General features: G+C 44.0%; 1 protein-coding gene across 4 annotated transcripts in view; it reads right to left on the bottom strand.

The window, feature by feature from the left end:
- The window catches only part of LOC140739753 (rho GTPase-activating protein 45-like), a 181,928-nt gene that overhangs the window by 7,164 nt on the left and 155,048 nt on the right, over positions 1-19,716 (bottom strand). For 3 of the 4 annotated variants that reach the window (XM_073068234.1, XM_073068231.1, XM_073068233.1), the window contains exons 15-22: positions 15,706-15,807; positions 13,373-13,471; positions 10,873-11,039; positions 8,526-8,714; positions 5,635-5,772; positions 4,661-4,869; positions 3,124-3,379; positions 650-752 (exon numbers count right to left, since the gene is read on the bottom strand). In XM_073068234.1, the coding sequence (XP_072924335.1) occupies positions 650-752; positions 3,124-3,379; positions 4,661-4,869; positions 5,635-5,772; positions 8,526-8,714; positions 10,873-11,039; positions 13,373-13,471; positions 15,706-15,807 (1,263 nt within the window). The remainder of the gene's footprint in view (positions 1-649; positions 753-3,123; positions 3,380-4,660; positions 4,870-5,634; positions 5,773-8,525; positions 8,715-10,872; positions 11,040-13,372; positions 13,472-15,705; positions 15,808-19,716) is intronic. The other variant, XM_073068232.1, reaches the window with a different exon arrangement.

Raw genomic sequence — 19,716 nt, 5'->3', positions numbered from 1 at the left:
GATCCAGGGAAATTTGGCTACAGGGATTCAGATTTGGCTTCCACAGGGGGCAGAGGATGGTAGTAATTGAGTTTATTCTGCCTGGAGGTCAGTGACCAGTGGTGTTCTGCAGGGATCTGTTTTGGGACCCCTACTGTCTGTGATTTTTATAAATGACTTAGACAAGGAAGTGAGTTAGTAAGTGATACAGTGGATAGTGTAAAAGGTTTTCATGGCTTAAAGTGGGATACTGATAGCTTTGAGTTAGAACAGAACAGCACAGTACAGCCTACAATGTTGAGCCAACCATATAACCTACTCTAAAATCAGTCTAACCCTTTCCTCCTACATAGAACTCCAATCATCAATGTGCCCATCTAAGAGTTTCTTAAATGCTCCTAATGCATTTGCCTCTACCACCACCCCAGCAGTGTGTTCCATGCACCTACTGTTCTGTGTAAATAAAACTTACCTCTGATATTCCCCTGTACTTTCCTCCAATCACCTATTAGCCATTTCCACCATGGGAACAAGTCTCTGACTATCCACTTGATCTATGCCTCCTATCATCTTATACACCTCTACCAACTCACCTCTTATTTTCCTTCACACAAAAGAGAAAAGATATTTGCTAAAAATAAGTAAGCATCGCCATTCATAATATACTCACCACAGTGTGTATCGGAGTACAGTCTATCTCTGTCAAACTCCCCAGTCTCATCGAGGTAAGGCACATCACTCCCCGATCCCACACTTGCCTTGGAGGATCCTCTCTGAAATGTAAACAATTTAGAAAGGCACAAATTATTAAAACCATAAGACAAGTAGGAGAATTAGGCCATTTGGCCCATCATGTTTTCACCATTCTATCATGGCTGATTTATTATTCCTCTCAACCCCATTCTCTTGTCTTCTCCCCCATAACCTTTGGCACCCTTGCTAATCAAGAAGCTATCAACCTCCACTTTAAATATATTAAAAGACTTAGCCCCCGTAAGAAATGTTTTAAAGGATGTTCTTGTATTCTGAGGCTGAGCCCTCTGTGACTCCCTTCTATAGAAAACATCCTTTCCACATCCGCTCTAAATAGGCCTTCCAATATTTGATGGGTTTCAATGATTCTTTCTCATTCTTCTAAACTCCAACAGAGTACTGGCCCAGAGCTATCAAATGCTCCTCATGCATTAATCCTTTAATCAGGACCAATTACTACAGATTTATTAAGTTGCATCCGACAAACAGTTGAATTTTCTGAGGATCAAACAAGGAGGATGGATCAGGGCAGTGTACTTGAGGTAGATAATAAATTTTTGACCAAGGTCCCATGTGACCGGCTAGTTAAAATGAAGTCATGGGATGTAAGGGAGGGCGATAACTTGGAACCAGAATGGCTGGAAACAAAGGGTAATATTTGAAAGATAGACACAATAGATTCTGCCGATGCTGGAAACCTTGAGCAACATACAAATGCCGGAAGAACTCAGCAGGTCAAGCAGCATTTATGGAAGGGAATAAACAGTGGATGTTTTAGGCTGACCAGATCCTTCAGTTCAGGACCCCCTCTGGGGTTTGTTTCTTGTCTTGTGACTTACTGTTGCACCTTTAACAGCTAGGTGTGGCTGGTGAACTCACTAAAGGCCTGGATAATGCCACTGGACGTGTGTCTGATGCCAGGGACATGTCAGAGGTGCTAAGTTAACCCATTTTCTTATTCACACAAGAGACTCTGCAGATGCTGGAAATCCAAAGCATCAGGCAGCATCAATGGAATAGAATAAATCGTCAACATTTCAGACCGAGACCCTTCATCAGGATTGAAAAGGAAGAGGGAAAGCGGAATCTGCTTTCTCCTCCCCTATCAGCTTCTCCAGCCCTTTACCATTTCCACCCACAGGCTTCTCCTTCCCATCCCCACCTTTTTATTCTGGCATCTTCCCCCCTCTTTCCTAGTCCTGAAGAAGGGCTTCGTCCCAAAACATCGACTGTTTATTCCTTTCCATACATGTTGCCTGACCTGCTGGGATCCTCCAGCATTTTGCGTGTGTTCCTCTATTTTTTAATTGCTGTCGTGTATAATCTATGTGATGTTCTGTGCTTTATTGTTTAGCTGCATTGCACTTTTCCTGTAGATTTATTATTGTTTTACCCTGTACTAACTTAGAGCACTGCGCCATGATTTGATCTGTATGAACAGTATGCAAAGCAAGCTTTTCACTGTATTCAAAGATTCGAAGTACACTTATTATCAAAGTATGTACGCAGCATACAACCCTGAGATTCGTCTTCCCGCAGACAGCCACGAAACAAAGAAAGAAAACCCACTCAACGATATACATCAAACCCCCAACACACACAAAAAAGAATGTGCAAAAAAAACGAGCAAAAAAATCAATGCACAAACGGCAAAAAAAAGAGCTAAAAAGAAACACAGAACATAAAACATCAAAGCAAAAAACCAGTCCAAGCTTATTCAGTTCAATCTCGCTCTGTGCCGTTCATTAACTTCAGGCCATGGAGCCGATCGAGATCGTGCAAGAAACACATCAGAGCGTGAACTACAGAGTCCAACCCACAAAGCTGACGTGGGAAACGTGACTCTGGTGTTAAACCAATAATATTGTCTGAACCCATGTGTCTGTGATGCTGCTGCAAGCAAGTTGGTCATGTACCTGGTGCCTCAGCAACGATAAACTGGAATTTTGCAGTAGGTACGTTTCACACCTCTGACCTAGAGCCCTTAGACGATCTGGCAGCAGACACACAGGACTGCCGGCAAGCCCAACTCCAGGACACACTCTGTCCGGATTTGGAAACACATCACCGTCCCTGCATTGCTGATGAATACACCCCATTTCCTCCCACAGTCCAGAGACACAGTGGTTAGTCGGTTCATTGGTCATTGGTCATTGTAAGTTGTCCCGAGATTAGGTTAGGGTTAAATCGGGAGTTGCTGGACGAGCCTATTCTGCACTCTATCTCAACAAATCAATAATAAATTCCTGCTGTTCTCAACTTAACAGCATCATGAGAAAACCTTCATCCCCTAGAAGTTCAAGGGGGATGGATAATGAATGGTGACCTTGTAAAACAACATCCACCTCTCAAGCAATGAAGAAATTCACATCCTTTGGAGGAAGGTCCTACCTCATTGTAATTATCAGTTGGCGGCGCGTCATCCAACGTATCTTCATCTGAAGCCATGCTGAACTCTGTTTTGCTTTCAAATATCTCCGAGTGGGAGGTGATCAAAGTTTCCACAATCCGAGCCTGGTGAGGATAGTCAACCAAAGAGGATAAGGACACGGTCGCCTCGGTCGGCCTGGGTCTCATCAGTGTGGGCCCAAATACGATTCCGAGGTTACTCGGAGACATCTTATTCTGTTGTTCAAGATCTGAAATTCTAAATGTAAGAGATAAAAGTTATTCAAATAGTGACAGAAAATATTAGAGCATAGAACGCAGGAGAACAGTACCACACACTACAGGCCCTTCAGCCCACAATGTTGAGCTGACCTTTTAACCTACTCCAAGATCAAGCCAAACCTTCCCTCCTACACAGCCTCCAGTTTTCTTTCACCCATGCGGGAACAGCTCTCTACATCATCCTGACTTGCTTGTTTACTTACTTATTGATTGATTGAGATGCAGCACAGAACAGGCCCTTCCTGGCCTTCAAGCCAAGCCACCAAGCAACCCATCAACTTATCTTCAGCCTAACCATGGGGACGACTTACAATGACCAATTAACCCACCAACTGGCACATCTTTGGACTCTGGGAGGAAACTGGAGCAACCGGAGGAAACCTGCATTGTCATGGAGAGGACACACAAACTCCTCACAGTGGTATTCCAAAAGGAATTGCCATGAATATGTCCAGATGGCACCAAGCAGCGAACGCCGTTGAGTTGCAGCTCAAATTTAGTTGTCTTATTAATTGATTAGTATTTAATTAATTTTTTTAAGCTTGTGAGGATGGTTTTGGGGACAGACCAGGGAGTAAGGGGTCAGGTTATGGCTTTAGGAATGAGGATGTGGAGGAATTAGAGGTCAAGCTGTAGTCTTGAGTCTCCACTCCGCATTCAAAGACCAGTAACACGGACATGGGACATCTGTCCTGTTTGCTGGACCGGCAGAGAGTGGACGAAAGTGTCCCTAGGTCCAGAAGTCGAGGCCTGTTGACCGGAGCCGAGTCTACGAGTCTCTGTGACTCCACTGCGGAGGTCGAAGCCTGATGTCTGCAGGCCCGAGTCTGGAGGCTAGAGGCCTATCCTGGGGTTAAAGGACTCTGCATGTACGTGAATGAGGAGGAGGCGCAGCGAGGCTTGTTTTGCTGCTGTTAGTGTGTTATATTTTGCCACGTTCTGTATTGTTCTGCTGAGCATTGTGGGGTATGCTGTGTTGGCGCCGGAATGTGTGGCAGTGTGCTGGTAGGGAAGACAAATCACTGACACATTTTGTGGCATGTGGTAAATAAACTTGAATCTTGAATAACCAGAATCTGTCCACGATGAGCCCCGGTACCCTGGCCAATTACATTCCACTTTTACACATGAGTTCTTGTCAGCAAGTACTGTGCGTTTAGACGACCAAAAGCAAATCCCTTCCTATTCTCTTCATCACTACATGGCAGAGGTCAAGATGCCCCTAGCAACAGCCGGATGGAATCAGGTCTGAACTCACCTGCTGAGGTGTCTGATGATGTACTGCAGCGTGTCCTTGTTGGCAGGCGGCAGCTCCTTCAGCAGCTCCTTCAGCCGTGACACCAGAAGTAAGTCCTCCTTCTCGACTGACGGTTCCTTGCCTCCTCCGTCCCCTGTGCACTGCATACTCTCCTTGGCCAGGCCCATCAGATCGTTGTAGAGGCGGAACAACATTATCGGCTCTGGAAGCTAACGTCAGACACACAAGTCAGTTTGTTTCATCCTCAAGGAAGGTCATGGACATCTTAAGAATCGACGACAGTGTGTTAAAGGTTGCCAGATCATTAATTTCCTCCATTTGTATTAGACATTTCTATTTGCACGAGATCCACGATTGTAAAACATCAGTATTTATCATTCGGCCAAGAGCTTTAGAACGCTGCCCAATTATAACCAGAGGAACATTCAGCAGTATACAGGAAGATAAAATGATATTATAAAAACGTAGAAAACAGAACAATTTAGCACGGTACAGGCCCTTCGGCCCACAATGTTGTGCTGTTCTTTTAGCCTACTCCAAATCAACCTAATACTTCCCTCCCACACTGCCCTCCATTTTTCCTTCATCCATGTACCCATCTAAGAGCATCTTAAATACCCCTAATGTATCTGCCTCCACCGCCATGCCTGGCAGAGTTCCACGCACCCACCACTCTCTTTAAAAAAAATTTACCTGCAATATTCCCCCTGTAATTTCCTCCATCACCTTAAAATTATGCCGGCTGGGATTAGCCATTTCACCCCGGGAAAAAGTCATTGGCTGTCCAATCTTTCTATGCCTCTTACAACGTGTATACCTGTATCATTGCTTCTCACCCTCCTTCGCTCCCAAGAAAAAAGCCCTTCCTCACTCAACCCTTCCTCATCAGACGTCTTATTGGTAAAGCTCAGAGATGCTGTTTTCAGATGATTCCCGCTAAAATGGGACCTTATGAATCAGAGACCCTTCATCACCTGTCGCAGGTACAGTTTGAGTACGTTGCTGATGTCGTGCGGAGATGCTTGCGAGAGTTCCACAAGGTCCTTCCCATTTTCAAACGCCTGGCACAGCTTCTCAACACGGGTCTTCACACCGTTCACACGGTAGATGCCCTGAAGAGGCACCATCAGGAATCAAGGGTCAACTTTATTCGCAATATACATTTACATGTATTAGGAATTCACTGCGATGTGTTGGCGTGACAGGCAACAAAAAATAATAACATTCAACAATTATAAAGAATTATATTAAAGTTTGAGGTTAAAGTACAGATATGGAGTAAAATGTGTATAAATGCATGAAAACAGGCATGTACTTACCATGCAAACAGTATTATGGAAAGTGGTTTAAAGTGTCTACAGTGCAGTGACTGAGGAAATAGACAGAGGGGGGTGGGGAGGTGTTAACTAGAATGGTTGACCAAATCAACTTTTAATTTGGTGTGAAGTTTTTGTTTTAATAGCCCTATAGTGCTTTGCAGAAGGTAAGTATTAGAAAAGGCAGTTTGCAGGGTGGGTGGTGTCCATAACGATTTTCCTGCCCACTTCTCTGTCCCGGACACAAACAAGCCCTGCAGTGATGGTTGACTGCAGCCAATGACCCTTTTCCGCTGACCTGACAATCCCCTGTAATTTCCGTTTACTGTGAGAGGATGCTGTACCAAAGCAGACAGTAATGGCTGAGGTGAGGATGCTCTCTGTGATGACAGTGTAGAATTGGAGCAGTGTGTTCTGGGGAAGATGGGGTTTTACCAGCTGCAGCAGCTGTCTCATAAAAGGTAAAGGGAGTGTGAAAGGGTCTGGAAGATACAGGAAATTGAGATGTCTATTCCAGTGAGAAAGCAGAAAGCATAACCTTGGAGATAAAGGAGGAAGTCGGGCTGGGATTTGGTGAAGAAAAGAATAGCAAACACAATAAAATTAATTGCCTCACAGACAGAAAGCTGCAACAGTTAACTTTATTTCTTACACGTCCTTCGAAACACTGAAACATACAGTGAATTGTGTCATTTCTGTCAACAAACAACTCAGTCTGACAACGTGCTGGGGGACAGCCCGCGAGTGTTGCCGTGCTTCCAGCACCAATATAGAATGCCTACAACTTACTAACCCTAACGTATGTGTCTTCGGCATGTGGGAGGAAACCAGAGCACCTGGGGGAAACCTGTGCGGTCACAGGGAGAACGTAAAATCTCTTTACAGACAGCGGCGGAAATTGATCACTGGCACAGTAAAGCACTGAGCCAACGGCTTCGCTAACATGCACTTGTCAACTCAGTTCTACACGTGTTAATCAAAATAACTTAAAATGACAGACTAAACTCCTGGAATGATTAGGAATGAGTTCAGCCGACATGCCACTTCATGGAGATATGGTGCTGCCTTTGTGAAGTTGTTGGGCAGAACCCTGCTGCCATCCAAACCAGTGGCCTTGTGTTGGGTATTGAGATTTTCGGACTTTCTAACACTTTTAATGGGCTGAATCTATCAGTACCCTTCATTTCTGGACTTCATGTAGATAATTCCTGTCCTGCTGGGATTTCTCAGCATTTTGCTGAGAGTTCAACACTTGCCAGGTCAAACCCAGCACATCCTAAGGCTTTTAACTGGGATTCCAAGCGTTTAGATAAGGAGGCAAGAAGGAAAGAAAATTACTTCTAATTTTGTTAATTTACCGTTAAGTTAATTCTATTTATTTGTCCTTTTAAGTTTTTTTGATTTTCTTAAATATTTTAAGTATTAAAAACTAAGACTTGTTAAATGTCTCTGGAAGATATAAACACTTAAAGTCGAGGATGAACCTGACAGATAGCAAGGCTTTACCTCAGCATCTGCTCTGCCACTGGATCGGGGGGCAGGAGACGCGTCAGTCTGGCCCTGGAATGTGTGAGAATCGCAGCTGGCAACCTCAGACTCGATCTGACCCATAAACTTACCAACCCTCCTGAGCATCCAAACAAATATGTGCAAACCTCCATCGCACTGACTACATTTGTTTGAGAACTCATTCATTCAACAGCATGAATGACTAAATAATTCAGTTATTGGGCAATGGAGCAATTTTAGGACCGAATGACACATCAGTTTTTAATTATTTCAAAGAAAATCTTTAAAAATTAAGATTAGCTCTATTTATCACATGTACATCGAAACACAGTGAAATGAGTTTTATTTATTTATTATTTTTATTTATTGAGATACAGTGCGGAAACGGGCCCTTCTGACCCAAATGGTGATGCCACTCAACAACCCCAGATTTAACCTTAGCCTAATCACAGGACAATTTACAATGACCAATTCACATACCGATTGGTACATGTTTGAAATGTGGGAGGAAACCCACATGGTAACAGGGAGAACGTACAAACTCCTTACAGGCAGTGGTGGGAATTGAACCTGGGTCGCCGATACTGTAAGGGTGTTGTGCTAACCATTATGCTACCTTGCTGTCCTTGTCATTTGCACCAATGGCCAACACAGTCCAAGGGTGTGTTGGGGATAGCCCCCAAGTGTTGTCACATTTCCAGTGCCAAAATAGCATGCCTCCAACTCATTAATCCTAACTCGCACGTCTTTAGTAATTGGGAGGAAACCAGGACACCCGGAGGAAACCCACACAGTCACAAACTCCTTACAGAATTGTAACCCGATCATAATTGCAAGATTGGTGGTACTGTAAAGCATTATGTTAATGGCCGTACTAACACATCACCCACCTTTCTTGAACACAATGGTTTGGTTGTATACTGAATGCACAGAACCATAGAACATTACAGCACAGAATCAGGCCTTTTGGCCCTTCTTGGCTGTGCCGAACCATTATTGCATTAGGGATCATTTCCAACATCCGGAGAGGATTTACTTACTTTCATACTCAGAGCTCTGCGCTCGATCTCAGAGATGCACGCTTTGATAATGAACGGAATTCCATCGAGACTCTCGCGCGAGGTCTGAGTGAAGTCCCGGCCAAACAACCTCAGCTTCCTTTGTAGCTTCTTGCGGCCACACTTGATTGCCAGAGTCTCCAGACACTTCTTGTGGCAAGACAGATTGCACTGCAGGGCAATTACAATTCGGTTAATGTTCCGTCAAATTCATACTGTATTCACCAGTGGGAATAGTTCGTGCTAATCTTTGCCTCATGCACTAAAGTTAGCCTTGACAAAATCGGAATCTAGTATTATCAAAACTCCACCATACAAGGTCCTAAGCCTAGCTGTGAACTTAGGGAAGTTGGGCAAGGAGCTAGCGACTCCATCTTGTAAAAACCCAGAGTTATCCCTCATTTCTAGGAGAAGAAGGATCTTCATCTGGAACCTTTAAGGTGGGCTACACCTGGGGACAACTTGAAAGACAGGCCCAGGACAAGAGGACTCTAGTGAGCTGTTGTCAGCAGTCTATGCTCCAGTAGGGGTGGTGGGCTTCAGTAAGTATTATCAACCACATACTGTACACCATAAAATAATATTTTACAGCCATTAGTCATGGCACCATACAGCCTGGTCAGCTCACCAAAACAACTCCCAAGTTCAACCACACTTTTATACTAATCCAGCATTGAACATATTTTATTCTCCTCACTTACAAGGAATACTGCCACAAGAAAGTATCATCTATCTTCAATAATTTCCACCATCCAGGCTTAGATAGATAGATAGATAGATACTTTATTCATCCCCATGGGGAAATTCAACTTTTTTTCCAATGTCCCATACACTTATTGTAGCAAAACTAATTACATACAATACTTAACTCAGTAAAAAATATGATATGCATCTAAATCACTATCTCAAAAAGCATTAATAATAGCTTTTAAAAAGTTCTTAAGTCCTGGCGGTAGAATTGTAAAGCCTAATGGCATTGGGGAGTATTGACCTCTTCATCCTGTCTGAGGAGCATTGCATCGATAGTAACCTGTCGCTGAAACTGCTTCTCTGTCTCTGGATGGTGCTATGTAGAGGATGTTCAGAGTTATCCATAATTGACCGTAGCCTACTCAGCGCCCTTCGCTCAGCTACCGATGTTAAACTCTCCAGTACTTTGCCCACGACAGAGCCCGCCTTCCTTACCAGCTTATTAAGACGTGAGGCGTCCCTCTTCTTAATGCTTCCTCCCCAACACGCCACCACAAAGAAGAGGGCGCTCTCCACAACTGACCTATAGAACATCTTCAGCATCTCACTACAGACATTGAATGACGCCAACCTTCTTAGGAAGTACAGTCGACTCTGTGCCATCCTGCACAAGGCTTTGCTCTCTTCTCACTACTACTTTGGACAAGAAGTACAGGAGCCTTAGGTCCCCCACCACCAGGTTCAGGAACAGTTATTACCCTTCAACCATCAGGCTCCTGAACCAGTGTGGATAACTTCACTCACCTCAACTCTGAATTGATTCCACAATCTACAGACTCACTTTCAAGGGCTCACCGTCTCATATACACTTAGCGGGCACTTTATTCAGTACACCAGATCGTTAATGCAAATATCTAATTAGCCAATCATGTGGCAGCAACTCAACGCGTAAAAACACGCAGGAAATTGTTCAATCCAATGAGGTTAAGTACCCTTGAAAGTGAGTCAATTGGCTTTGGGATCATTTCAATGATAGGGCAAGTGAAGGTGAGTGAAGTTATCCCCTTTTGTTCAACAGTGGGATTGTTGAGGGGTAATAACTGTTCCTGAACCTGGTGGTGTGAGTCCCAAGACTCTTGTACATTTTTCCTGATGGCAGCAGTGAGAAGAGAGCATGACCTGGGGTGGTGGGGGTCCCTGATGATGGAGGCCGCTTTCCTGCGACAATGTTTCAAGTAGACGTGCTCAGCGGTGGGGAGGGCTTTACCCGTGATGGACTGGGCTGAATTCACTACTTTTTGTAGGAATTTCCATTCAAGGACATTGGTGTTTCTATACCAGGCTGAGATGCAACCAGTCAATATACTCTCCACCGTACATCTATAGAAGTTTGTCAAAGTTTTAGATGTCATGTCAAATCTCCACAAACTCCAAAGGAAGTAGAGGTGCTGCCATACTTTCTTTGTAATTATACTTACCATCTTTTGTGTAAAAAAAGTCCTCAATTTTTGATTAAATCTTTCCCCTCTCAACTTAAATCCAGTTCCTGATTCCCCAAGCCTGGTAAAAAGACTAAGTACGTTCTTCCTTTCTACGCTCCTCGTGATTCTTGTAAAACAAAATATTTTTCTTTACTCACCTCCTCACATTCGGCTCCCTGAAAGTACACGTAACTGTCACATTCTCTGCACTTGGACGGTGTGCGAAGCTTCCTGAGACGATGTGTCTGAGCAGCCTTTGAGAGGCCCACGTTCTTGAAGGGACCGGTGGACACGGCTATCTCGGGAGCCATCCCATTGATACCTGCTTGGAAATAAGTTTCCAGCCAAATTAGTAAATAGCAACAGATACCTGCCTTTCCAAGGTCAGAACTGGCCACACTACACTGGACCACAGCTCACCTTGAAATAAAATGTTGCCACTTCTGCAAGGGACAATCAAAAATCTATCAGCTACACTGGTAATAAAAACGTTCTGCAGGTGGCGGAAATCTTGAGCAACACACACACACACACACACACACAAGTGCTGGAGAAACTCAGCAGGTCAGGCAGCATCTATGGAGAGGAATAAATGATGAAGGGTCTCGATCTGAAGTGTCGACTGTTCTTCCCCTCCATAGATGCTGCCTGACATACTGAGCTCCTCCAACATTTTGGATATGTAGATCAAGTAATTGAGATGGCACGGTGGTGTAGTGGTTAGCACAACGCTTTTCAATATCAGCGACCCAGGTTCAATTCCCGCTGCTGTCTGTAAGAAGTTTGTACGTTTTCCTCATGACTGCATGGGTTTTCAATATCAGCGACCCAGGTTCAATTCCTGCTGCTGTCTGTAAGAAGTTTGTACATTCTCCCCATGACTGCACAAGTTTTCTCCAGGTGCTCCAGTTTCCTCCCACAGTCCAAAGACATTGACTGGTCATTGTAAATCATCTTGTGATTAGGCTAGGATTAAATCAGGGGTTGATGGGTGGTGTGGCTTGAAGGGTTGGGAGGCCCTATACTGCGATGTATCTCAATAACGAAATAAATGATCATGGTGAGATGCATCAACAACCTTGGTTCGAGATGTCGCACCAGAACCAACCCCCATAATTTGGGGGCATCATTCATTCATCTTCAGGAACCATTGGGTGATTGACTCACTATTGGAGTTGCCTCTTTAGATGCAATGCTAAGAAAGGAATATTGACTCCCGATGCAGCTGCCTCTACGTTGGTGAGACCCATCATAAATTGGAGGACCGCTTCGTCGAGCACCTCCGCTCCATCTGCCGAAAGCAGAACTTCCTGGTGGCCAAACATTTTAATTCCCGTTCCCGTTCTGACAGGTGGGTCCATGGCCTCCTCTTGCGCCAAGATGAAGCCACCCTTGGGGTGGAGGAGCAACACTTTATATTCCATCTGGATAGCTTCCACCTGATGACATGAATATTGATTTCTCCTTCCAGTAAAAACATTTCTCCCAACCCCTTCTGTCGTCTTCTATTCCCCACACTGGCCTTTTACCTCTTCTCACCTGCCTAACAGTTCCCCCTGGGTCCTCTCCTTCTTTCCTTTTTCCCATGGTCCACCCTCCTTCCCTATCAGATTTCTCTTCCTCAAGCCCTTTACCTTTCCTACCCACCTGGCTTTATCTATCACCTTCTAGTTATCCTCCTTCTCCTCCCCCACCTTTATATCCTGACACCTTCCCGCTTCCTTTTCAGTCCCGAAGATGAGTCTCGGCCCAAATCGTCGACTGTTTATTCATTTCCATAGATGCTCCCTGACCTACTGAGTTCCTCCAGCATTTCGTGTGTGTTGTAGAGGTATTGACTGTTGCTGAGGTCTGGCCAGATGTCAAAAGCCGTGATGCAGGATTTTAACCCAAAATGTTGATATTTCCTTCCCAACCCCCCCCCCCCTCCACTGCTCCCACAGATGCTACGAGACCTGTTTCATTCTTCCAGCAGTGTGCTTGTGCTTCAGATCACAACATCTGCACTCTCTAGTACAACACATGCAAAATGCTGGAGGAACTCAGCAGCTCAGGCAGCATCTAAGGAGAGGAATAAAGAGTTGAAACCCTTCATCAGGATTGGAAGGAAGAGGGAAGAAGATAGAATAAGATAGTGGGAAGGTGGAGAAGGAGTTCAGGCTGACAGGTGAGACCAAATGAAAGGGAAGGAGGGTAGGTGGGAGAGAGGAGATGAAGTAAGGAGCTGAGAGGAAATAGGTGGAAGAGGTAAAGGCCTGAAGAAGAAGGAATCTAACAGGAGAGGACTATGGGCCATGGGAGACAGGGAAGGAGAAGGTAATGGGCAGGTGAGGAGAAGGGACGAGAGAGTACGCAGAGTGGGGAATTGCAAAAGAGAGAAGGTGGATTTGGAGGAATTACCAGAAGTTAGGGAAATTGATGTTCATGACATTTAGTTGGAGATGTTGTCCTTCCAACCTGAGTGGGTTATTCCTCTCCAAAGATGCTGCCTGACCTGCTAAGTTCCTCCAGCATTTTGTGTGCATTGCTCAAGATTTCCAGCATCTACAGAATCTTTTCTGCGACCTCTCACATTTGCAAATGACCTTGGCTTTTTACAGACATGGTAGAATCCAAGTTTTCACATCAGCCCTCCGAACTAAATGTTACTTAACTTACTTTGTTCAAAGTTTGTGTTGCTGTCTTTATCCTCTACATCCTCACTGCTAGATGTGGTTCCAGAGGAAGGAATACTGGGCAACTTCCGAACAAAATCACCTATGGATCCGAAGAACAAAGATATAACTTTGCTGATGATGTTGAATTATAAATATATACATTTTTAATCAGGGGTAACAGATAAAAATATGGATCTGAAAATTCTGGAATCCAACCTTTTTAATGACACCAGTGTACTTGTGGATGTTGGTGAACTTAATGTCTTTAAAGAAATTAAACTCATGAGATTAACTACCTCCTGTACCTAATAAAGTGGCCACTGTGTATATTGGTTGTCTTCTGCTCCTGTTGCCCATCCACTTCAAGGTCCAATGTATTGAGTGTATAGAGATGCTCTTCTGCACACCACGGTTGTTAACGTGTGGGTATTGGAGTTACTGTCACTATCCTGTCAACTTGAACCAGTCTGGCCATTCTCCTCTGGCCTCTCTCATTAAAAAGGAATTTTCAACCACAGAGCTGCCATTCAGTGTGTTTTTTTTTGTTTTTTTGCGCCATTCTCTGTAAACTCTAGAGACTGTTGTGGGTGAAAATTCCAGGAGAGCAGCAGTTTCTCAGATACTCAAACCACCCCATCTGGCACCAACAATCGTTCCATGGTCAAAGTCACTTAGATCACATTTCTTCTGCATTCTGATGTTTGTACTGAACCTCTTGACCATGTCTGCGTGCTTTGAGTTGCTGCCACATGATTGGCTGATTAGATATTTACAGTAATGAGCAGGTGTACAGGTGTCCCTAATGAGTGGCCACTGAATGTATGTCCCAGCATGGAGCTATGTTGATAGCTTGGGTTACTTTACACCAAATTTTGTTGTTCAAATCATACATTGACTACTCATGTCAAGGATCATTTCAACGAAGTGACTCATCTTTTATTTTTTCATATTTGTCCACTATCATCATCAAAGTGATTTTTAACGTCATTGGTGTGGATAATTGGCCATCACTTTATGGACACTGCATGAAGAGGAACCGAACCTCTGCAGAGATTTGCTACAGTGGAGGGATTATAACCAACCCCTCCCACATCAGGAATGAGACAGAAACACACATCTGCAGACACTGGAATTGGCAAAAGCAAAAAATGCTGAAAATATTCATCATATCAGGGACGTTTGTACAGAATGAAATCAGAGTTAATGTTTCAGATTTTTCCATGATGAGGGATTAAATCTCTTTTCTCCACAGACATATCTGTACCTGACCTGATTAGTCATTCCAGCACCTTTTTAATGTTAAGCTTCCAACATCTGTCATGTTTAATGCTGTATCGTAAGCTTTCCCTTTTGTCCTTCATAGTTGTTCTGAAATTTTGTAATTTGTCCAGGTCTGATGAACCTAACATACTTATTCAGCATCTGCAGATTTCCTCATGTTTGATATTTATTCAGTCTCTCACGCACACACACACACACACTTTTTCTTTCTCTCACGCTCTCACATACACACACACTCTCTCACTCACTGACTCTCTCCCACAAATTCTTTTTCTCCTACACAGTCTCTCTCTCTCTCTCTCTCCCTCACAGGCACATACTCTCTCTTGCTCTCTCTCCCCATCATGTGGGGAAATGGCTAGCATGAGAGGGCATAGTTTTAAGGAGCCTGGAAGTAGGTACAGAGGAGATGTCAGGGTTAAGTTTTTTTTACACAGAGAGTGGTGAGTGCGTGGAATGAGCTGCCAGTGGTGGTGGTGGAGGTGGAAACGATAGGGTATTTTAAGAGCTGGATAGGTACATCGAGCTTAGAAAAATAGAGGGCTATGGGTAACCCTAGATAATTTCTAAAGGAAGTACATGTTTGGCACAGCTTTGTGGGCCAAAGGGCCTGTATTACGCTGTAGGTTTTCTATGTTCCTATGTTTCTAGCCCTCCATTTTTCTATTGTCCATCTGTCTAAAAGTCTCTTTATGTCTCTAATGTAGTTGCCACTACCCATCACTCCGACAGTGTGTTCCATACACCCATTCTCTGTGTTAAAAAACAAACGAGCTGATTGTTGAATACAGGAGGAACGGAGACTGGCTCAAGTGTATAAAATGATGAGAAGCATTGAGGCAAAAAATGTGCTTCATCTTTGCCTCACTTTAAACAGTGACGCTTGATTCTCCCACAGTTGAAAGCACCCTCTCTGCATGTACCCTCAGGGTCTCAAATGTTTCAGTCTGGCTCTGCTTTCTACATCAAGTAACAATTAATCACAATATCCTTTCCAATTATCCAGGTTCAGTTTGTCTTTGTGAATGTTCTCCGTCAGTTTGCTAAACCAACCTGTGGTGGAAGAGGGAGAATCCAGACTATTTCCTCCACCGACACTCTCGGTGTCACTCATGGTAGTGGGCCAGGACCTGTGCACCTGATGACTTCGGATCCCTGAAAGGACCAAACATTTCACTGAGTTATTCAAAGATTTGACTCCACCGCTTGGCACCCTCATCATCTCTCAATGGTTTCACAAGTGGAAAACAATGCTATACTCTTTCAAATGGTTCATTTAATTCAGCCTAATGTTCTAATCCTTCCATTCAACGTTCAAAGTGAATTTATTATTTATATGTCACCATATACAACCCTGAGATTCACTTTCTTGTGAGCATACTCAATAAAACCTTAGAACAGTAACAGAATCAGTGAAAAACTACCCAACTTGGGCTTTCAACCACTTTGCAGAGGACAACAAACTGCAACTACAAAAAAAAATTATAATAATAAATAAATAGGCAATAAATATCAAGAACATGAGATAAAGAGTCCTTGAAAGTGAGTTGAATGATTGTGGGAACAATTCATTGACGGGGCAAGTGAAGTTGAGTGAAGTTATCCTCTTTGGTTCAAGAGCCTGATGGTTGAGGGGTAATATCTGTTCCTGAGCCTGGTGGTGTGAGTCCTAAGGCTCCTGTACCTTCTTCCTGATGGCAACAGTGAGAAGAGAGAATGTCCTGGGTGGTGAGCGTCCCTGACGATGGATGCTGTTTCCTGTGACAGTGTTCCATGTAGATGTGCTCAGTAGTGGGGAGGGCTTTACCCATGATGGACTGGATGTATCCACTATATTTTGTAAGACTTTCCATTCAAAGAAATTCGTGTTTCCATACCAGGCCGCAATGCAGCCAGTCAATATATTCTCCGCTACTCATCTACAGAAGTTTGTCAAAGTTTTAGATGTCACACTGAATCTTTGTAAAACTCCTGAGAAGTAGAAGTGTTGCCCCGCTTTCTTTGAAATTGCTCTTTCGTACTGGGCCCAGGACAAGTCCTCTGAAATAACACCACCAAGGAGTTTAAAGTTGCTGACCCTCTCCACCTCTGACTCTCCGATGAGGACTGGCTCACAAACCTCTGGTTTCCTTCTCCTGAAGTCAATTATCAGCTCCTTGATCTTTCTGACACTGAGTAAGAGATTTTTGTTATAACATTATTCAGCCAGATTTTCAGTCTCCCTCCTGTAAGCTGATTTCTCACCACCTCTGATTCATTTCAATTTAAATATCAAAATAAGGTTACACAGTGTATCATCTTCTTAGCCAGCCCCTCAGAACTTTGTGTCTGTGGTGGTGAACGATGTCAGAACAATGGAAATCTTGTTTCTTCAATTAATGCTACTCTCTCGATATCAGCACATAGCTCTCAGGAGAGAGAAGCATATTTCAATGTTTTCCAAATATAATCACATTATTTATGTTGATGCTCAGTACCCAGAACTTATTATCAGTGGGGGAGTATATCCTCTTGATAATTGCAGAATAAAGATTAGCTTTATTTGTCACACATACGTCAAGAAATGCATCATTTACGCCAACAACCCACACAATCCTAGGATGTGCTGGGGGTGGTCCTCAAGTGTCACCAGACTTCCTGCATGACCTCAGCTTGCTAATCCCAACTAACACATAATTGTTTGGAACGTGGGAGGAAACCCTCGCGGTTACAGATGGCAGCGGAATTGAAACCAGGCTGCTGGCCCTATAGAGCATTACACTGACTGCTAAGCCACTGTGTCACACAAAGACTCAAAGTGCGCGTAGCAACCCACACAAAATTCTGGAGGAACTCAGCAAGTCATGCAGCATCTACTGGGGGGCTGGGGGAACGAACTGTTGACTTTTCGGACTTTGCTTAAGATTCCTGGCATCTGCAGAAGCTCCTGTGTCCATTAACAACAAGTTGTAGATTCTTCTCCGTGGATTGTCACCTTGTCGTGGTGGTGAAGCTTGTGTGGTCCTGAGATCCTGAGAGCGATGCTGTCTGGACCTATGCTCCTGGTAGGGTCACCCATGGCGGTAAGGTCGAGGGTGAGGTCCCTGACAAAGAACAATCCAACCAAGACCTCAACGGTGGAACAGGCGGATGAAGTTACTTCGAACTCAATGGCTGTGAAGGCGGATGAAGGCTGCAACAAATCCATCAGCTCCAATCATCGTGGTTTCCATGCCATTGGAATCAGTTGGTTGATTTGTGAAGTATTGTGTGCTTCTTGGAGTGCAACATCAAGTACATGTTAAACAAATACACGCACAGGCGTCTTCGCTCTGTGATAGATCAACGGAACAATGACCATCATCCTCAGCCTCAAGGGGTAGCCACGATGACAATGAGATCGGATGATCCTCACAGTTCCTTTTGGGAATGAGATGACATAGAATGGGACAAATATGGCAGGATGCTCCTTTCCCTGTGTAAGTGGCCGGGAGTTCAGATTTCCTCGCAAGCATGCTCAAACACACAAACCCAGAACTGGCTGTCAGCTGGAATTCACCAAATGCCCTCCAGGATTTGAAGCTCTGGCAAGTCTCCATCATACGCCATGCAACATCAGGTTAGGAATTATTCTCCACCGATTTCAATGGAGAAGGGGTGTGAGGGATTAAGTTATTAGCAATCATATTTCTTTTAATTGTATTTATTTAAACATTTTAAAACGCTTTACTTTTTTAAAGATGAGTTTTTATTTAAAGTTTAATTAATATTAAATAGACAATAGACAGTAGGTGCAGAAGTAGGCCATTTGGCCCTTCTAGCCAGCACCGCCATTCACTGTGATCATGGCTGATCATACACAATCAGTACCCCGTTCCTGCCCTCTCCCCATATCCCTTGACCCCGCTATCTATAAGAGCTCTATCTAACTCTCTCTTGAATGCATCCAGAGACTTGGCCTCCACTGCCTTCTGGGGCAGAGCTTTCCACATATCCACCACTCTCTGGGTGGAAAAGTTTTTCCGCATCTCTGTTCTAAATGGCCTACCCCTTATTCTTAAACTGTGGCCTCTAGTTCTGGACTCACCCATCAGCGGGAACATGCTTCCTGCCTCCAGTGTGTCCAATCCCTTAATAATCTTATATGTTTCAATCAGATCCCCTCTCATCCTTCTAAATTCCAGTGTATACAAGCCCAGTCGCTCCAAGCTTTCAACATATGACAGCCCCGCCATTCCGGGAATTAACCTTGTGAACCTACGCTGCACTCCCTCAATAGCAAGAATGTCCTTCCTCAAATTTGGAGACCAAAACTGCACACAATACTCCAGGTGGGGTCTCACCAGGGCCCTGGTTAGCTGCAAAAGGACCTCTTTACTCCTGTACTCAATTCCCCTTGTTATAAAAGCCAGCATGCCATTAGCTTTCTTCACTGCCTGCTGTACCTGCATGCTTGCTTTCATTGACTGATGTACAAGAACACCTAGATCTCGTTGTACTTCCCCTTTTCCTAACTTGACTCCATTTAGATAGTAATCTGCCTTCCTGTTCTTGCCACCAAAGTGGATAACCTCACATTTATCCACATTAAACTGCATCTGCCATACATTTGCCCACTCACCCAACCTGTCCAAGTCACCCTGCATTCTCATAACATCCTCCTGACATTTCACACTGCCACCCAGCTTTGTGTCATCAGCAAATTTGCTAATGTTACTTTTAATCTCTTCATCTAAATCATTAATGTATATTGTAAACAGCTGCGGTCCCAGCACCTAACCTTGCGGTGCTCCACTGGTCACAGCCTGCCATTTCAAAAGGGACCCGTTAATCACTACTCTTTGTTTCCTGTCAGCCAGCCAATTGTGCCCTAATTTTGCCCACTAATCTCCTATGTGGGACTTTATCAAAAGCTATCTGGAAGTCCAGGTACACTACATCCACTGGCTCTCCCTTGTCCATTTTCATAGTTACATCCTCAAAAAACTCCAGAAGATTAGTCAAGCATGATTTTCCCTTCATAAATCCATGCTGACTCAGACTGGTCCTTCTACTGCTATCCAAATGTGTTGTAATTTCCTCTTT

Source organism: Hemitrygon akajei, chromosome 16 (genome assembly GCF_048418815.1).
Source record: "Hemitrygon akajei chromosome 16, sHemAka1.3, whole genome shotgun sequence".
NCBI lineage: Eukaryota > Metazoa > Chordata > Chondrichthyes > Myliobatiformes > Dasyatidae > Hemitrygon > Hemitrygon akajei.
This window is presented reverse-complemented; position numbering and strand designations above follow the sequence as displayed.